At 34.1% G+C, this 21,026-nt stretch overlaps 1 protein-coding gene across 4 annotated transcripts in view; it reads left to right on the top strand.

The window, feature by feature from the left end:
* ZNF280D (zinc finger protein 280D) overlaps positions 1–21,026 on the top strand; it is a 102,565-nt gene that overhangs the window by 62,880 nt on the left and 18,659 nt on the right. For all 4 annotated transcript variants that reach the window (XM_081049310.1, XM_081049311.1, XM_081049312.1 and 1 more), the window contains 3 exons: positions 3,515–3,577; positions 8,144–8,262; positions 8,404–8,440. In XM_081049310.1, coding sequence (XP_080905436.1) covers positions 3,515–3,577; positions 8,144–8,262; positions 8,404–8,440 — 219 coding nt within the window. The remainder of the gene's footprint in view (positions 1–3,514; positions 3,578–8,143; positions 8,263–8,403; positions 8,441–21,026) is intronic.

The raw sequence follows: 21,026 nt of genomic DNA, 5'->3' as shown, positions 1-21,026 counted from the left end.
TCTGTACCCTTATCCCAGTTCCCAGCGAGCCCCAACCCTGCATTTCATCATCATCATACATGTAAGCTTTTACTCGTTAGCTTCTTATGGAATAGAAAGCTTCCACTGCCACTCTTAGGGTTTGGTAGGTCCCCTTTTCCTTTCTCTCGATTTCACCAGTACCCTTGCTTCACTCAACTGCCATTGGTATCTCCCATTGAATGGCCCAACAATACCTCTCCTCAGTTTGGATTTTTGTTCTAGGCTTGAGTTCTGTACATACAGAAGTTGCATTTTCTCCAGATGAATACCTTTAATACCTATCTCATATCGCCTTTGTACTCACAATTGGTCTTTTTCCCTCTGGTCTCCTGTCTGCCCCAATCCATTCTATAAAGAGTCCCACCCCCATAAGTTAACTACTCTTCTCCAGAGTAAAGTTTCTTCCTATACTCATTTTTAACAGTGGTTTTCCCTTATTCTTTGTGAGTCCCTGGAATGCCCCGTCCTTTCTTTCAGTTTACCTTTTTCTTTTAAGCGTCTGATCACCACCACCACTCACAGGGATCATTCCTTACTTTGAGTTCTGTACCATTCATCAGTTGTGCTTTTCATTATATTTGTTTGTTGTGTCTGTATATCTCCTTGAGAAGACGGGGCTCTTTGTATTCATCCTATCACCAACCACATTGTAAACAGAGAGTGATAGTCATTATTTCTTGTAATTATAAAAGGCTCTAAATAAAATCTCAAAAGAGGATATTTCAAAATCTTAATGCAGTTGGAGCATTTTTGGAATGACTCTTTCAAAGAAGAGCATCATTAAACGTGTAATTTTAAAGTGACTTTTTAAAAAAGCGTTATTTGGGATTGGTTGTTTTATTGCACCTTATTTGCTTATAGCGTAGGTAGCAATATAAGTCATCTAAAAAAATCCAAATGAATTGCTGTGTAATACTGATATTATTCCTTATATGACATATAAGAAGGCTCTTTTTCTGCATATAGTACAATTAACAGTCATAAGGATTTTAATATCCATTTTTCTAGTAGAGTTTGCTATTTGCTAAGAAGTATGGCAAGCTAGTGGTGAAGAATCAGACAAATCTGTGTTTGAATTCAAGCTTCATCATCTATTTGTTACCTTTGTGACTTTGGGCAGGTTACTTAACCTGACCCTCAATTCCCTTTTTTTGAAAAGAAATTTACTATGATTTTTAAAGAAAATGTACTTAAAGTGCTTCATAACATGATTTGCACTTATGAAGTATTCAAGTAATCATTATTTCTAAGTTGTCAATATTAGGTATTGTGGAAAAGTCCTTTAATTTTCACAATTTAGTGGGAGAGATATATTGACGTAATTTAGTGTGATAAACTAATTGTGACTATGAACACAGAGGAGGTAAGAACAAATTCTTTAAAGAAGAAATAGGAAGGTGTCTATAAATGACATTTCACTTAGGTTTTGAAGGATGATTTAAAAATTTTCAGAAAAAAAGGTGGTATAACTTCATTCTTGTACAATGGATAAAACAAACTTGTTACAAGATATGCTTGCGTTTATTATATATTTTATATAGATTTATTGGCATTGAATAATAACTATTGGAAGAACAGCTGGATTATTGTGATAGCATCATAGCTGGTCTCCTGTGTGCAGTCCCCACCCACCCTCATTTTTTCCAGTCCTTCCTTTCTTCTGTTGTTAGAGTAGGCCTACCTGGCCAGGTCAGTTTTTTGGCCTAAAATCCTTTGCCTTCTTAATGTTAATAGGATGAAGTTCAACCTTTCTGAAGACCAGAAGACCTTTAAATATCTAATTCCTAACTACTTTTTCATCTACTTCAACTCTTATATTCTTGAAAATTCTCCTCTATCTTGCTCTTTGCTTTGCCGGGAGCAAGGCAGTGGGAACCTTCTTAACTGAAATGAACTAACTGGTAGATGGCCGCTATTCCTAATACCTGAAACCACAAAACTTTTTATGTGTCACTATTGATGTATTCATTCGTTTAACAAATATTTATTAGGCATTTGTTCTGTGCCAGCTGCTGTTTGACTCCCTCCCCCTCCTGCCCCCTACTGTGAACTTGAGGGCAATTTGCTTTCTTTCCTATTGTATCATTAACCTCTATTCTAACAGTAGTCATACCATCAATATTGATGGGTGTTTGGAAAACTGTTCCTTTTGTATTTCTTTGGACATGAAGTTGTTACTTATACTGAATCAAGATTATTTAGAAAATACAGTCAAAGGGATTATTATTATGTATAAATTGAGGTACAATATCTACAAAATAAAATTCACCTATTTTTAAAGAATAATTTAATGAGTTTTGATAATTATGTCATCCTTTAACAAGGTAGTGAGATTTTAAAATATATACTTTATGTTTTCACTATATCGTAATAAAAGTCTTAACAATTTTTTCTCTTAGGTTTATTTCTATATTGTTATTAACTTTATATAGTTCAAATTGACTATTAGAAATCTTCTGAGGATATTTTCTGGGGGTTTTAGCTAGTCAAGAGTATTTTTCTCAGATATACGTGCTATGCTGGTGAGAGTTACCTTGTATCTGAGGGTGACCGTGTGACTTTAACCTGGTTAGTTGGCTACGTTGGATCTATCAGTGCTAGGTAGGGCTACTGCTTCTCAAACTTCAGTTTGCACAAGCATTCCTGAAAAAAGCTAGTCTCTGCTGCCAGCGATTAATGCAGTAAGCTTGTGGGGGACACAAGATTTGACATTTCTAAGTGAGCTCCCTGGTGATGCTGATGTTTAGTCTATGACTACTTTTAGTAATACTCTTTAAAACTAATCCTGTCTTTCTAGTACAGAGAAGTGTTCCTTACCCAATTTAAAAGAGTATATGAAAGCTATTATTAGTCATAAAGTTTGGTTAGTGGTTTTCTGTTCTGTGCTTAGAGGAAGCATTGCTTTAGCTCATGAGTTCTGCTTTGATTTTTTTTTTAATAATAGCAAAGAACTCTCTAAATGTTTGATTTTAATTACAAAGAACTCTAAATGTTTGATTTTACAAATGGTGAAGAGTGGCATTTAGCTTGAATACTATTTACTTCCAGGATCATTTGGACTCTAGCCCCTTTCCCCAACACAAGCATGTTGAAATTGAAAAATGGTTTAAAAATGATGATTATTGATAACAACTCATGTTATAGCAAAAATGTCATTAGCAAAAATTTAGAATTGTTTTCAACTATTAACAGATGAAAAAATTAATTTGTACTTTACTTTTTAAAAAACTTGAATATTTCCTTCTTTTGTGTAATGATGAGGGTCCTAATCATATAAGAACTTGCTTAGGGAAGTTTGTCATTGGAAAATAAGTAGGTGAAATACACTATGAGATAAAATGTTGAATTATACATGGATGACAAACGTTATTTTATTATTTATATCATGACCTTTTACTCAAAACTAGAAATTTTAAGTATAGGTGTGACAATAGCTATAAATTAATATGACTACTATAGAATAAAATTAATAAAATCTGTTTTGTCTCTCCAGCTTTCACAGTAACCGTCCAAGTAAAAGATTTTGTATTTTTAAGAAGCATTCTGAAGCGCTCAGGTAACTAACTAGTTGATTTTTAAAAATTTTTTGTATTGAAAAATTAAATGACTTAAGTTTTTTGTATACGTCTTTATTGAGATATAGCTGATATACCATGCAATTTATGCATTTTGTCTGGACATATCTTTCATTTCTCTGTAGTATGTATCTAGGATTGGAATTGCTGGGTTATATGGTAAATGTTGAACTTTTGAAGATCTGCTAAACTGTTTTACAAAGTGCTTCCACTATTTTACATTCCCACCAGCAGTATATGAGGGTTCCAGTTTCTTCACATCTTTGCCTACATTTGTTATTATCTACATTTATTGTTATCATACCCACCCTAGTGGGTGTGAAGTGGTGTCTCATTGTGGTTTATTGTAACCTTTTTTAATCTAATGTTGGGATATCCAATTTGGAAATCTACTTGTTTGCTACTGGGTATTACAGAGTTCCATTCATTATATCCTTAGACTAAAGGTATGATCATCCTACATTCTCTCGCTAAATTTGTTTCAGTAGTGACAAGTGGTTTCAAGGTAAAATCTTCATGGATTTGCGTTATAAAAAGAGAACAAAAATTTCAACTTGTATCCTCTCCCCTATGCTTTACCCCATCACTCCCTGTCTCCTTCTTTTGCTTATCTTTTTTTCTACATCTATCTTCATCTGATCTACTGTATATTTTACTTTTTTTTATTTTCTGTGTTCTTTACTAGAATGTATGTTTAGATTTTTGTCTTTGCCAGACATGGATCAGTGCCTTGCACGTAGTGGGCATTCAGTAAATATTTGTTGAATAAATTAAAGTATAAGTAGAAAATGACTTATGTGGACAGTAGGTCCTATCTATGCTTTTGGACCAGTAGCTCACAGGGACCAAAAAAAAATTTGATTTAGTTTAAAAAGTATTTTAGTACTAATTTTAAAACATGTACTGAATTCAAGGAAATCGACTAAACTGTATTAGATGTTGCTTTTACTGAAAATTTTCTAAAGAAGAAAAAGTTTTATTGCATTCAAAAGATAAGATTTTAGTTTGATTTTTTTACCTCACTGTTGTCAAGCTTAGTTGTATGTTTGGTTTTTGAGTGAACTCTTATTTTAAGGCTCTGGGATTGTTTTTGTCAATTTGAATAGGTATCAAATTGAAAATTGGTCAATTTCTGTGAATGGAATATAGCATACTTATAATTGTATATAACAGTAATTTTTATAATTACTCTTATTGGAATGGAATATTCATTATTTAGCTATTTATTATGCATCTATCATGTACATAATATAGCAGGTACTGTAAAAATGAAAGTGATGAAGAAGTCTTGGAACTGACCTTTAGGAAATGTAGTTTATTGGTTGGGAGATATGGGTGAACATAAGTCATTACAATAATGCAAGGAAGACTTCAGTAAGTACAGTGAGGGTTATTTATTTCAAAGGGGTGAGGGATTACTTTACTTGGAATGATCTGGATAGATGTTAGGTATACTTTGCTTTAAAAGGTGAGTATTCTTTATGCTGATAAAAGAGGCACAGAGGCATTCAAGTGGGAATAACATGAATAAAGGGGCAGAAATGAAAAAGTAGAAGGCATACAGACAGAATAGCTAGTAGTAGAATGGAGCATGAAGTTCATATAATAATAAGATTGAAGTCTGGGGCAGTAGTTTTGAGCTTAGAGCCAAAACTATTGTGACAGTGTTGAAAATAAAGCAGAGGAGTTTGGACTTAATTTGGAGGGCACTGGAGAACCTTTCATGTTTTATATAGAATCAAATGATACTGAAGGAAGGTTGAATTGAAGATACCCTTCTTCTCACCTTCAAGTTTCAACTGTAGGGTGAGTTATAGTTGTATGAATCCTATAGATTAGTACTATTGTGATAGTTTTGAACAAATCCTATAGATTAAGACTATTGTGATAGTTTTGAATGATTTAGTAAGGATCTGAGTTAAAATGCTGAGGTGGTATTACATTATCTTTAAGAATATGGGCTTTGGAATAAAAGAGTTCAGTTTTAAACCTGGTCCTGACTTTATCAGCACTTTGTCCTTGGTAGATTACTAAGTTAACTGTCCTCTATAAAAAGGTGAAAAATTATAGCACCTGCCTTTTTTGGGTTGTTACAAGATTTAGATGAGATATGTTTAGATTCATAAGCCTGGCACAGAATAAGTACTCAATAAATTGTTAGTATAATAAAATTCTTGAAGATACAGATATAACTATAGTTTGAGCTTTATCGTTGGAGGAAATGACATCATAAAAAAGACAAAAGTTGATTTGGAGAGAAAATGCATGATTTTAGTTTTGTGAAGGTCAGTTTTGATGTACCAGTATAACATATAGATGTAAATACACAGCAGACTGTTAGACTAGAGCAGGGGTGTCCAAACTGCGGCCTGTAATCCATTTTTTATTGGCCCGCAGCAAATTCCAAAAATATATTTAGTTTACTTAAATAAACCAGGTGAGGCAATACGTACTTCACCTCGAGTGAGTGGCCCAGCTGTTTGAGTATTTTACCACATATGGCCCTTGGTGAAAAACGTTGAAAAAAGTTTGGACACCCCTGGACTAGAGCTTCAGGGTAGAAGTCGGTCTATGATATGTTCTTTGCTTATATGTTGGTAGAACTCTTAAATTTTTAAAGCATGTGATGAATTTCAAAAGTGGATGATATATGTTTTGTTAAACAGTGACAGCGTTACATGATTTTTTTTTTTTACTAAGCAAAAATAATTTATGAGCAGAATTCTAAAGAATCTCATGGACTCCTAAGAGGAGGAGGTACAGCCAAAACAAATAAGGGAAACAGAAAGACATCGATTACTGACAAGGCTTCTCTCTAGTCTAACCTGCTGAGGCAGAATGATCTTATCTTTATTATTTTTCTCTTGACTTACGTTCCATTCTCCTATCTCTGTGCAGACTAGCTCTCTCTATTGATGACCCAAACATAGTATTTTCAGCCTTTTACATTTTTCCAGATCAAGAAATTTTATTATAAATCCCAAATACAAATCCCTGTTTATAGAGAGGGCTTGAATTAGGCATTCCATCCTGGTGCAATTAACTATATCCAGTAGAATAGGCATTTAGCTACTATTTACCAGTCAAACCACTCTTTGTGTCTATGAAGGCAGTTTCTTAATAGAAAAGACTATAGTTAGTCATTAAAGTTAAGTATTTAAATCTCAACTTTCCTTAAGCTTTTAAGTTTAACTTAAAAATATTTCATTTAGAAATGAAGTATGTTTTAATCATTTTCCAGAGGGCCTTTAATTAATGTTTGATAAAATTTATTTAAGTTGAACAGACTAAAAGTTTTAAACAGTCCTATTTAGAATTCAAGTTCTTTTAAACAACATTTATACATTTAATGTATTTTATTTTCTTTTAAACAGCACTTCAGATGCTTGACCCAACAAGCTCCCGAGTTCTTAACTGTTATAAATATAATAAATTACACATATATTGGCTTTCTAAATTCTCTGAAACATTTATATAACTTTTGCAGGTTTAATAATATTTTTAAATACCTTTCAACTAAAAATCAAAAGTTTAAATATATTTAGTTAGAATCTTAAGGCCAGTGTCACATACTGTAATATGCCAGTTATCTTTATTTCAAATAGCAAATCTACACAGTTTGATATAATGAGTATAAAAACTATTCCTGAATTCAACAAAAGCTATTGATGTCTATGGGGATTGTTTCCCAGCTTTTTTGGAAATGCATAATCATCACATATTTCATTTAAGAACTATAGCCCTCAGTGAAGTTTTGTTAAGGAAACAAGTAGTTTAGGCTACAGCAAATGGACCAGTTCCAAGTGCTGGGTTGCTGAGGAACTCAAGCTTTGGACTTTAATAGTGAATTAACTACTTTAATTAATTCAGTGTTAAATAAGAAAAGTACAAACCTTGGATGGTTGTGATGAGAATCAAATGAAATTATATGGATATAATTATAATGAAATAATATGAAAAAACCTTTAGCACATACACATAGTATGTAGTTGATGACAGCTACAACATGATCTATGTTTAAAGCCTTCACATTTCTAATTTTTCCTCACATAAATAAAACCCTAGATTGTCAGCTTTGTTAGAGCACAGACTATTTTTTTCATTTATATTCACAATACAATACAATATGGTGTACAATAAGTGTAAAGACAGCCTTAGCAAATATGTGTTGAGTGAATGAATACTATACTCTTGCACTATAGATGAGCAGAGGCACAGGTAGATTGTGACTTGTTGAAGTAACACAACTTATTAGTGGAGCCAGGACTGGGCAGTAGGTCTCTTGACTCTTGGCTTTTAGCAACTAGTATGAGAGGTAAACATTTATAAAGAAAAATAATGTCTGTAAATAGATGATAGTATAATTTGCATATGGTTGTGCCATTTTCTAGAGAATCGTTTCCATTATACCAAGTTTATATAATAAAAATGGGAATGATGTTTATAACACAAAAAGCAAATTATGGAAAAATAATCATTGAACTAGTATATGGATTTTCATAAAAGATAAAAAAAACTTTTTCTACTTTTTTTCTTTTTCTTTTTAGGGGCATTACTCTAGTGTGCCTTAATTGTGATTTCCTAGCTGATGTTACTGGCTTAGATAATATGGCTACCCACTTAAGTCAGCATGAAACTCATACTTGCCAAGTTGTAGTAGAGAAAGGTACGTTTATATATAATTGGTTTACTTTGGATTTTTGATATTTCAGTATTTTGGGTGAGCCACAGTATGGGCTCACTTTATGAAAGTTATTATCATATTTCATATGCTGTTTTAAATATAAAACTTTTCTTTTAATTTCAGTTTCTGTTTGTATCCCAACTTCTGAACATCTTTCTGAGTAAGTTTAATTTTTATTCAGTGCATTTTACTTTGATGGATATTAGCAGAATTGCATTTTAAAATGTACCATTAATAGAAATGAAAAATATTAAAGTATTTTGTTTTTTTGTTTTTTTTAAAGCTACTTGTTGAAATAGGTTCCTGCTCTATGGAGCTCGTGACCTGGTGCAAGACAAGTTGGAATTTCCTAAGTTCAAAGTTCTGAGATGTTTTCTTACACAAAGGCAGCTAAGCAGCCAAGTTCATGACACTAGCTCTCATTATTCAGCTTTTTTTCAGTTTCAAATGGGACTAGATTCTTATTCCACTTTATCTTTGTGTCAGGTTGACATATCTTAACATATGTTGTTTTCTCTGGTTGGCTCTCTCCAAAATAACTTCTGTTGCGATGGTCATTTCTTACTTTGCTTAAAATAATTTATTTTTCTCTAATGTACTTGCCTTCAGAATAATACATTCCAAATGATATGGCTGTTTGTCTTTTTGTCTGTTTTGTCTGCTTTCTTGATTTCTTGTAAGTCTTAAGTGTTTAGGCCCAATGATTGTCTTTTTCCTCATTCGTTGTCTGTCATTGTGCTGTTTTTCTTATTTTTCAGATGCAGAAGCAGCCCAGAGATTTCAAAAAATGTCCAGGATACACCTGGACAGTGTCCCCCTTCGACGGACACAACTGATGCCTGTTCTCTCTTTCCAAGGAATGTGAATAATTTGACTGTGGGACCTGCTCTAGGTTGTGGTCTCAAGAAATCAGATCTTGGGGAAACTCCCTTATTTCATGGCTGGCCTCCCATAAGGATGATGCTGATTTAGCCAAAGATGGTCTCAAAGCCCACCAAATTGAGCACAAATTTCCATTGGGGACTTTGGCTCTTTGTCTTAAACTTGTTGGTCACATCTGGCCAAGAAAAGCCCATTGAATCAATGCTTCAACATCCAAGTTGAAGTTTAATCATTTTGGCTGCTGCTCTTTAAATCTTCTTCTAGCACGAACGCAGTCCGGGGACTATAAAAGCTCTGGTTGTTAGAAAACCGTCGTTATTTTCATGTCCTTGGAACAACAGGTCTCTACAATTATGTTCTAAAATTACAGTTATTTTTACTGTCATTTAAAATAATTGCCCAATACTAATTCTATAGTTTTTCAACAATACCAATTCTCAGACTTTTTATTTTTAATAAATTAATTTTGATAGTTTGTTTTATGTTCTCCAAATTTATTGTATGATGTCTATTTTTATATTCTTTCCTTTAAAACTGTTTAGTGTTTGCTTTGTTTTGTTAAGACTTCCAAGAGAGTCCCTAGAATTCTCTACAGATTCCCTATAACTGCCTGTTTAACAGATTTTTTTTTTTATTAAAGATTTTATTGGGGAAGGGGAACAGGACTTTATTGGGGTACAATGTGTACTTCCAGAACTTTTTTTCCAAGTCAAGTTGTTGTCCTTTTGATCTTAGTTGTGGAAGGCGCAGCTCAGCTCCAGGTCCAGCTGCCATTGTTAGTTGCAGGGGGCGCAGCCCACCATCCCTTCCGGGAGTCGAACTGGCAACCTTGTGGTTGAGAGGACACGCTCCAACCAACTGAGCCATTTGGGAGCTCAGCGGCAGCTCAGCTCAAGGTTCCATGTTCAATCTTAGTTGCAGGGGTCCGAGCCCACCATCCGTTGCAGGACTTGAGGAATCGAACTGGCAACCTTGTGGTTGAGAGCCCGCGCTCCAACCAACTGAGCCATCTGGGAAGCAGCTCAGCTCAAGGTGCTGTGTTCAATCTTAGTTGCAGGGGGAGGAGCCCACCATCCCTTTGCAGGATTCGGAGGAGTCAAACTGGCAACCTTGTGGTTGAGAGCCCATTGCCCCATGTGGGAATCGAACCGGCAACCTTCGGAGTTAGGGGCACGGAGCTCCAACCACCTGAGCCACCAGGCCGGCCCCAACAGCTTTTTAATTCGGCTGTTGTTCAGACCATTAGACATTATTATATTCTCTGTCTTATTTTGGGATTATTATTAACATCTTAATAATTGTGAGTTCTAAGGAGAAACTTATTAAAACCTTTTCTAGTAGAACTTCAAACAAGTTACATATTTGTATGGCTAACACATAGTATCTACTTAACCATTGATGTAGTTCCTGTCGGTAAAGGTAACATTAAAAAATATGGGGGCCAATAATTCACTTGTTTCCTTCATATATATCTGTGTATAAATATTTATATATTTATACATATTTATATATATTTCACATATACGTGTAAATTTGAACAATTTCACATTTGTTTATTTTAGTTACATTGCATATAGGTCTATTCATCTGTTTTGATACTATTATTTTCTTTTAATTAAAAATCGTATTGTTTAAGTGCCTCAGGAATTATTTACTAATTTACCAATTACAAATTTCTTGAGTTTTAAAGACAAGCAAGATGTCTTTTGTGATATTATTTGCCATAAGGGTAGGCAGACCCTGAATGTATACTCAGTTGTGTTTTTTTACTTTAAAATTAGAACTGTTTTACTTTGAAATAGATTCAAAGCCAATTTAGATGGCTACTTATTATGTAATGTGTTCCTTGCAATTAATAATCAAAAAATTTAAGCCATTAATTTTAAACTTCTGAACTAATTTCTACTGTAAATTGATGATTTTCCAAAAGCTCTGAAAGTGCCTTGTACATGGACGGGGTGGTATATTAGTCTCCATGTCCTTATCTATCTCTAGGAAAGTTTTGTCATTCACCTTCTTTCTATGCCATGTTTAAAAATATTTATAAATTTTACCCAGAAACATCTTTTCCATTTTTAACATAAGTTCCTTTTTTGTTTATAGATATTTGTTCTACTTTGGTTATAGTTCAAAAATGGGATAAACTGCGTTCTTGATATAACAGTATAGGAGTACTGCTTTGTATTCTTCCATAGGACTTGAGACAGTTGGTTGAATTTTAATTTGATGCTAACAAGTTTTAGCTTGAATTTGATCACGTTATTCTAAAGAGTTTGTTCACTGATCAGAAATTGTCATTTCATGCATGTGTACTTTTGGTTACTACTGAATAAAAAGTGAGATTGGGTAAGTTTGAGTCCATCAACATTCTTAGAAAAAGTGACTCATAAATTATAGTGACATGGATTCTTACCCCTATTTTGTCACATTTTGTAAAACACCTTGCCTCTTTGGGGCTCATTTATTTATTCTGTGGATATTTCTTGAGCATCTGATTTGTGCCTGGCACTGTTCTAGGTGCTAGAAAAATGGACTGAAATCTCTGTCCTCATGAAGGCTTATTTTTTAGTGGTGAAAGAGAGACAAAAAAGTAAATAAAGGATATAGTATGTTAGCTGCTAGTCAATACTATGGAGAAAAATGAAGTTAGGGAAGGGGGATAAGGAGTAGAGGGTGAGAGTTTGTAGGCTGCCATTTAAAATTTGGTGGTCAGGGAAGGCCTCACTGAGAGATAATATGTGAGTAAAGACCTGAAGGAGGAGACGCAAGGAGACTGGTTTGGGTGCAATTGAGTGAGCAAGAGGGAGACTAGTACAAAATGGGGCCTGCGAAGCAGTGTGGGCCGTAAGCATTTGGATTTTACTCTGAGATAAGAAGCCATTAAAGGATTTTTGAATAGAGTGTTTTATACCTCAGTAAAAACCACAATCAACAAAAAAACTGTAAATACAGAAGAGTGTTTATTACTCTTGCTGCTATCTTGAGAATAAACTGTAGAAGACTAAGGGCAGAATCGGAGATTAGTTAGGGGGCTATTGTAATAATCCAGGTAGGAGATGGTAAAGGACAGGCTAATCTGCTAGTAGTGTAGGTGATACGAGGTTTGATTTGGGATATATTTTGAATTTGCTGATGATTTGGATGTGAAGTATGAGAAAAAGTGTTGAGGATGATTCCACAGTTATTAGTCTGAGCAACTGGAAAGATGGCATTGATATTAATCGAGGTGGGAAAGACTAGGAGGAATAGATTTGGGAAGGAAGATGAGGACTTTGATTTGCGACATATTTTAGATACCTATTAGATATCCAAGTGGATATGTCATTGTCATTCACTTGTATGAGTTTAGGGAAGTATTCTAGGCTATAAATATCAGTTATCATTTTAAAATGTCATAGGAATGAATACAACTAAAACTGGGGAAATCTGAATAAGATTGGTGTATTGAATCACTATCAGTATCCTTGTTATGATGTTGTACTATAATTTTGTAAGATGTTACCATTGGGGGGAACGGGACAAAGGGTACACGGAATCTGTGTATTATTTCTTAAAACTGCATGTGGATATACAATTGTCCCAAACCAAAAATTCAATAAAAATGAAGTCATGGGACTGTATGAGGTCACCAAAGGATACAGTAGAGATAGAGAAAGGGCAAGGTCCACTGACTGAGCTCTGGGGAATCTGACAATAAAAGGTTAGGGAGATGAGGAGGAATTGGCAAAGGAAACTGAAAAAGAATGGCCAGTGATGTGGGAAGAAAACCAAGTAAGTGATGGTGTCCTTGGACCCTTGGTTCCCTGTTTGTAAATATGAGTGCTAACTTGTTCTACTAGAGTTCTGAGATTCTGTAATTCAATTTTGGTTTTACCTACATGTCGTAAGTTGTCATTATTTTGAGATGAATTCAGAATGCCTCATATCCTTATCTCCAGTAGCAGAAACAAGGACTCCTTTTGAACTTGAGAAAATTAAATTGTTCACATTATTCCTCAGCACGTTTAACTCTCTACATATATTCTTGTAAAAGTAATTCTCTTAAATTTCTATGGAAGAACGTAACTAGATCAGTGTTTCCCAAACTCTGTACTGTAGAACTAATATCCATAATTTATAAATTGTCTGGGGGAAAAAGTTTCCATGATCAAATAAATTTAGGAAATGCAAGTTAAAGTTAAATAGATTCTTTAATATGGGATTTTTTGGGCCTGTGGATATCTAAGAGAAGATTTATTTAATATTTGAATTTTTTTCCTTCAGTATTTATTAACTTCTTAACATTAACCTTCATAGAATAGTGTGTAGAATGCTGATGTAATCATTCTTTGGATTTTCTGAATTGGGAAATAAAAAGTAGTGGTGTAGGGTATTGACTATAAGATGGACTCCTAGACATTTTCTTCATGTTTATGAATCATTTGTAAGGTGAAGTTTGTAACGGCATACTAGCAGTGTTTCATTTTTGTAGTTTTAGAAAGTTTATCAAGAAAAATATCCTCATTATTATGTTTGTAAAATATAAGAAATACATAATAGGGACAGACCAGTTATTATCCTGCCTCTGATAGTAGTGGTAAGGGATATTTTTGTTAGAGGGTATGGTTTCTTTACATGAATTCATACCAAGAAGCTTAAGACTCTCTCATAATTATTTTTAGGTTCTCTCTGTAACTGTTGTGCTTATTAGTTCATCAGTCTACTCACTTACCTACTTTTCTTGAGACTATTTCTATTTCCAGCCTTTTATTGTCTGTTAAGCAGTTTCTTATTATGTAATGTTTTGCTTCCTGCTTAAACATCATCAGGTGGTCTGCCTTGGTATTAAGGAGATTTGATACCTAGCTCCACATTAAACCCTCTAAGACCCTTACAAGGATAGTGTGGTATCGTAGTTAAAGAGCATAAGCTCTGAAGTTCATTGCCTAGTGTGGAGTCATATGCTGCTGTTTATTAGATGTGTGATTTTGTATAGGTTACCGGACTTCTGGTTCCCATTTCTCATTTCTAAAACGCAGGTAACAATAGTACCTGCTCATAAGGTGTTGAGGGAATTAAATGAATTAGTATATGTATATATTATTTAGAGAGTGATTGGCACTATACACAGATAGCATTATACAAATGTAATGCTACTATTATATTACTACTACTCACGATTTTATTTCCACCTGCAATTTATTCACGTAGAATTAACCTAATCTTTAGTCTGTTTTTCATTCTAACCTCCCCATATAATTTTCACAGGTCATTTCCGTTTACTTTCTTTTATTAACCCAGTATACCTTTCTTTGGAATTATTGTTGAAGCACATATTAGTCATATCGTTAGATTTTTGGTGTCTAAAGCTCACTAAACCTATATTTTTAGGGAATGTCGACGAATGTTCCTAGGTTCATTTTAATCATAACTGTTTGTTATAAGTAGTATAAATAGTATTTTTTCCTAAATTATACTGCCTTATACTGACCACTCTGTGGTTCATCTAAGACTTCCAGCCCACCTCTCTGATTGTGAAGACTTTCTGCAGCCTCATTCTAGTCACTTTGATATTTGACCATATGGAAGAGCGTGCTCTCATCTACAAACTTGGAGAGGCTACTGTGAATGTCAACTTCTGTATCACTTACTGAAATATAGGAACATACTATTTTTTTAATCCTCCACATTGAAAAGTATCTTTATCCATACGACTGTGAAGTATGGTATTGTGAAAAGAGTGCAGCTTTGAAATAAGGCAGTCCTACTCATAGGTTTAAATTCTAGTTTTATATCTAATCAGCTCTTTAGCCTTGAGAAAATGACTTAACCTTACTGAGACTCATCTTCCTCACCATTGAAAGGTATGTAATAAATCTTTGCAGGGTGGCTGTAAGAAATAGAGATAATGGAAATTAAATTAGTTAAATTATTAATTTAAACAGCTAACATTATTTAGTTAAATAGTTATAATTATGTAGTCAAATAATTAATTAAAATCTGTAGCACTGGCCTGACAAAAACTCAATAAATGCATGCTGCTTCTGCCATTGCTGCTGCTGCTGCTGCTGCTGCTGCTACTAATGCTACTACTGTTACTGTCATTCCTGCTGCTGCTCCAGCTGCTACTACTGTTGCTGTTACTACTATTATTACTACTACTTCTGATGACAGGACATCATGGGAACTACATACCAGTGGACTCTTCACCTCACTGAGAGTTTTAGTGACAGTCCATCTGCACTGTGGTTATTTGTAATTTTGGCTTATAGTTCACAGGTCTTTCCAGTATGTTCCTCCGGATTTTTTTTTTTTTTATAATGCTCTTCCAGGAGTGAGTGAGTCAGAGGCTTGCCCAGACCCTGGTGGTGACCTGGGGGTGGGCGCAGGGACAGATGTTAGAAAGCACACACGGAACTCTGCTGTGGGAGCGGGCACCTCAGCACCTTCTGGGCACCTGCCGTGGCTGACTCCTCACAGGCTGTTTCTGGGTAGATGACATATTATTGCAGTGTTTCAATTGCTTCTCGAATAATTTTCTAATGTCAGAATTATATATTCTGACTTGTCTAATGATTACAAATGGACACCGTTGTTGAAAACTAGTACATACTCCTCTCCGTTTAGGGGGAAAACATTCCTTTTGAGGTTACAGAATCCCTTCTTTAAAGAAAACTTTTTATTATCATCAGGCATTCATTTCCCATAATCTTGGCTGCTAATCCAATACTACTGAGTTAATGAAAATGTATAATTGTGCTAGTAACAATAGCAAAATTGTTTTTTGGTTTGTTTTTTATTAGACCTTCGAAATGATTTTTTGTCTTAATTCTGCTTTTCTCAGATGTTAGATTGCAAGTCAGTCATGGAATTGCTCTTTTCTATCTGTTTCTCCTTTATCTCTATTTTTCCTCTTTTTCTATCTTCTTTATTATATCCATCTGGACAGCTTAATTAGAATAGCAGTAAAGTTTTAAGTTTTGCATAGTTCATTTTCTTGACAAAAATTTGAGAATACAAATATATTTCTCTCTAGCGTATCTTCAGAGCATTAAAATTTGTAGTAAATCCATAGTAATTTGAGCTTGAAAAACTAGGATACTTAACTATTAGTCTGTTTTATTTAAAGAGTACTAATAAGAAATGAAAATGGAAAAATGACTTTTCTTGAAACTGAGTTCCTCTCTTGCATTTCAGAATGGCTACTGGGTTTTATACTTAGCACCAATAGTAAGTACATGGCTCTTTCATAGTATAATATAGATAACGCTTACATATATTTATTGACACCTAACATTAATTCCCTACCTTCTCTGTGAAAGACTGTGTCAAGTACTGGAAATGAAAATATGAATAAGACATGGATCATGCCCCCAGGGTAATTACAGAATGAGGCAGTCAGAAATGCAGATACCTAATCCACATCTTTGTAAGGTCACACAGTAAATTGATTTCATAATCAGTTAAACCACTAACACCATGTATGTATTATACTATGTAACCAAATCTTTTTAACAACTGTAAATCATTTTTCCTTTGCAAAGTGGATGCAATATATTTGCTCCTGGCATGTGATTGCAAATCAGTAGATAGCCATGTGTCAAAATATGGTGGTTTCTGGCAGGTTGGACTTCTGCCTTTGATATCTGGTAAGCATGGAACCATGGGAGATTCAGTGAAATAAAAAGATAAATAATTAAATAGTTCTTCACTTAGGGCAAACTGTACCAACTTCTAGTGATTCTGAGGTTATGACCATTTTTTAAAAAGTCTCTTGGTCCTGAGAGTAGTTGCTTGAAGAATATAAATAAGTATCCAGGGCTTAATTCAATATTGCCAACAAAATTTTTCAAAATAACAAAATAGAGTCCTAGTCCGATATTAAAGTTGTGGCCTTCATTGATGGTCTTACTTTTTTCTTCACATTTTTACGCACAAATGTTTTGTTTCTCTTGATTGCTTTACTCTGTCTTCACTAGTTCTTTCTTCTGTCTACAATGATTTTTTTGCTTTATCTTCCTTAATTTTAGATGACCAAATTTGTGTCTGGTATTTTTGCTTTAAACATCTTTGCCATAGACTTGCTTGCCTCAAGTATTTTTGCATAACTAATTGGCTTGAAGGCAGTTTTGCCATAAAAAAGATAAAATAACTTGTTGCCAGTTTGTTTGTTTGGTTTCAACTGGTTGACTGGTTTCATTTCTCCATTGATTCCATACTCCCATTTTTGTATTATATAAATCTTAGCCCTCAAAATGATACAGTGAGGAGTCGACAGTAGGGCTGTCTTAAAATAGTGGATGATAACAATTATATATATCAACATGATAGAACATATAGTGATAAAACTTACTAGAAGTGTAAAATAAGAGAGTATCAAGCCAGATTGCATCTCAACTAGAAAATGATAACATTTGAGTTCACAAATTTTTTGGTGATCAAGTCATCCTTCCCATCTGTCAAAACCAAAAGTTTACCTAGCTATGGCAAATATAAAAAACAGTAGTAATTCACACCAGTCTTTGAGGGCATTAATTACTGATTCTTTAGCTAATTTAGATACAACAGCTTGTTTTTTAATGCTGTTTTACCAAATTTATCAGCCAGTATTAGAAGTTGAAGGGAAAGAAGAATCAGGCTCCTCCTATCCCCCCAAAAAGGAAATGGTTATGATTCCTAATGAGTATATGTTGATATTCTCTTTTTTACTGCAGAATTGCCTTATGGCCAATTAATTATGTGATGAAAATGTTTGCAACAAAAATGCTTGCCGCAAACATCTCTATGGTGAATATATTTATGGCTAAAGTGCCTAGAACTGACCAAATCATACCCAGGTGTTCAAAAATGTGTAGATTATTTCATACAAGAGCAAATAGGGCTGGTCTTAACAGAAGTAGACCAGCAATCAAATTAATATCTAATGTATTGTGCTTAAGGGTGGGGGGAAGTTTTGCAGGGGGAAAAAATCTCAAAACATTGAAGATAAATTCTGGACAATAAGGTTAATTAATTCCCAACTCTATCCATGGCAACCAATAGTTAACATTTATTGAGCCTGTACCATGTACCAGACACTCTTATAAGTGTTTTAGATATATCAACTCAATTCTCACAAACTAGTTTGGTATGCAGTTATTGTTCCATTCTATGGACGAGATAACTGAGGTACAGATAAGTAATTTGCTAGAGGTCACATAGCTGTTAAGAGGAGAGCCTTAATTTAAATTATGGCAGTCTGTCTTCAGAAATTAAAAGTATTAGATTGGTGCAAAGCGAATTGCGGTTTAAAAGGTTAAAAATAACTGCAAAAACTGCAATTACTTTTGCACCAACCTAATATATTCCTTCTCTGGTTGTACTTGTGATTCCAGATGTACTTCCTGTTTTGTTTATAATTGGCTGAGAAACTGAATGGGACTGAACTTCAATGTGAAGGCCCTCTGTTTCCACAGGAGGGTAGGCAGTTGTAGCAGTGAGACCAGAATCTATCCTCCTAATCTTATAGCAGTATTACTATGTTATATGGGTAATAGAATATTTCAGTAAACAATGGCATAAATTCTTCTATTAGTAATATTTGGCAGTAATACTCAGTATGTTTTAGACTGGAAAACATCTAGAGAGATCGGTTAAGCTTTTTCACTTTTCCTGACATAACTTATTGGGGAGCCTGATTCACAGGAGAGGAATTGGCTGTGAGGAAGTACAGTGGAAATTTGAAGAACCATCACTTTTAACTCTGGTTCTATTGCTTAATGGGTTTATTATGTTACCACTTTTAGGCCTTACTTATATTTTCTCATCTGCAAGATGGGGGAAGTTGGATAATATATTCTCTTAAGACTAGTCTAACCTAATACGCTATGATTTTCTGAATTGAATTGTTGATTGAATGAAAAATAATAAATTGTAATAAAAACGGAGGGGTCATGCTCTGGATGATGATTTTAGTATTATATAGAAGTGATGGTAGGGATTGTACCTATGGATGGGATATACAAGACTGAGCAGGTCAGGTCTGAGTGGTAAATATTTCCCTATGAATGTTCCACAGGTACCACAAATTCAGTATGTCCAAAACTGAATTCATTTTTCCTGCAAAATATGCTTTTTCTTGCCTCAAATTCCCTATCTTGTTTAATGGCATTACCGTTCTTTTGCCACTCAGTGCAGACATTTGAGGGGTCCTATTTGCTCTCCTTGTTTGCATTTATCTAGTTGGTACTTGTATTCTGTTGGTTTTCCCTTGTTTATCATCTGCCTAAACTTCTCTTCTCCATGATACCACTACTGCTTTACTTGACACAGTCTATCTTTATTTGGACTCCTTGACTAGAGCCTATCATCCTCTTCTCATACTGTCCTTTTTCTTTCTGATGTACAAATCTGATCATACCTTCCTATTAGCCTTAGAATAAAGTTAGCATAAACACTTTAGCATGGCAGTCAAGACTTTTCCTGAAGAGGAGCTTGCTATCTCTTCAGTTGTGTCTCCAAGTTACTCTTTCTTGTTCCCTACATACCAATTGTATGAGACCACTCATATCATTGGCATCTTGTTTCATATTTCTTTGCAGTTGTTCTGTTTTGAATCCCCTTTCCCTGCTTTGCTATAACTCTTGCTCTTGCTGCAAACTAAGTTCACTGTAGTGTCTTCACTGCTTCCTTGCCTCTTTCACCTTCATAGTGGCTTAGTCCTTTTTCACAGCCACTGAGTCATATAGATGTCTCTTTTCTAACACTTTTCAAAATTCTGTTGTTTCACAACATTTTTTTCAAAATGTTTCCTTGACAGTGAACTTCTTGAAAGGAAGACTGTGTCTTAACTTTGGGTGGAACTCTTAACACAGTGCCTGTTATATGTTGAACCCACTTAAATGTTTAGCTCAATTATCAGTCCATACATAATCTGTTAACACGTCTCAGAACAAATGATCAGAAATGGTGCACTAGATGTTTTACTATTATTTATTAGTATGATGGTTACTATCTTAAATTTAATCCCGAATGTCTTAAGTGGAAGGTGTTGACAACTGGTAGACTTTACTAACGGCTTATTGTACAACCTCTTTCCAGCTTTTTTAGTATGCTTACAAGTATTCTTAAATTGAACATTATGTTTTGAAAATCAGCATTGAAATTTTTGGCTTTTAAATGTTATTGGAGGGAAAAAAGAATGTGGCCTGGCTGAAATGAATCTGAACATTTTCCACCTTATAGTTTCTCCCTTTGTCTCAGGGTATGTTTATAGTGTGAATGAAACTTCAAAAGAACACACTAATGTAATTGACCCAAAATATTCATTTTCCATGTAGCCTTGAATTGGTCATCTGACCTGTAGAAAAATGCAAGTAGGAACATTTATTTCATTTTAAGTTTTAGAGGGAAAGGATTGTCCTTGAGAAATAGGCCAGAAAGATCTATTTCAGCAGGTTTATATACAGAAGAAAAATTACTTATTTGGAATCTTATTCTCTAATTATCTGTTGTTGAAATTGATCACCAGTCAAGTCTTCTGTTCTCTTTACATTGAAATCTTTAATAGTGTTTATTTTAAATGATATAGTACGATTACCTATAAAAAATTACTGCAACATTCATAGGTGAAAAATACAATTATCTAATGGCAGGTTGTTAGCTCAGAACTTTGAGCTTAGCAAATTTCACGGTCTTCTACCAAGCAAGTGAATATCTCAAATGATGACTATTTCAGCAGGTATCTTTAATGAGTAAGGGTTACAGGTAAGCACATTGTTTTTTTTCCAAAAGTGTTAAAAATGATGTAGTCATAGTGTATTATAATTTGTTAATCTTAAAGTATGCTTTTCTAGTTATAAAAATGTAGCGTACATTTTAGTGATGAATGTATAACTCAATGAAAT

Source organism: Rhinolophus hipposideros (genome assembly GCF_964194185.1).
Source record: "Rhinolophus hipposideros genome assembly, chromosome: 5".
Classification (NCBI taxonomy): domain Eukaryota; kingdom Metazoa; phylum Chordata; class Mammalia; order Chiroptera; family Rhinolophidae; genus Rhinolophus; species Rhinolophus hipposideros.
Note: the sequence above shows the minus strand (reverse complement) of the source record. Positions and strands in the feature narration are given on the sequence as shown.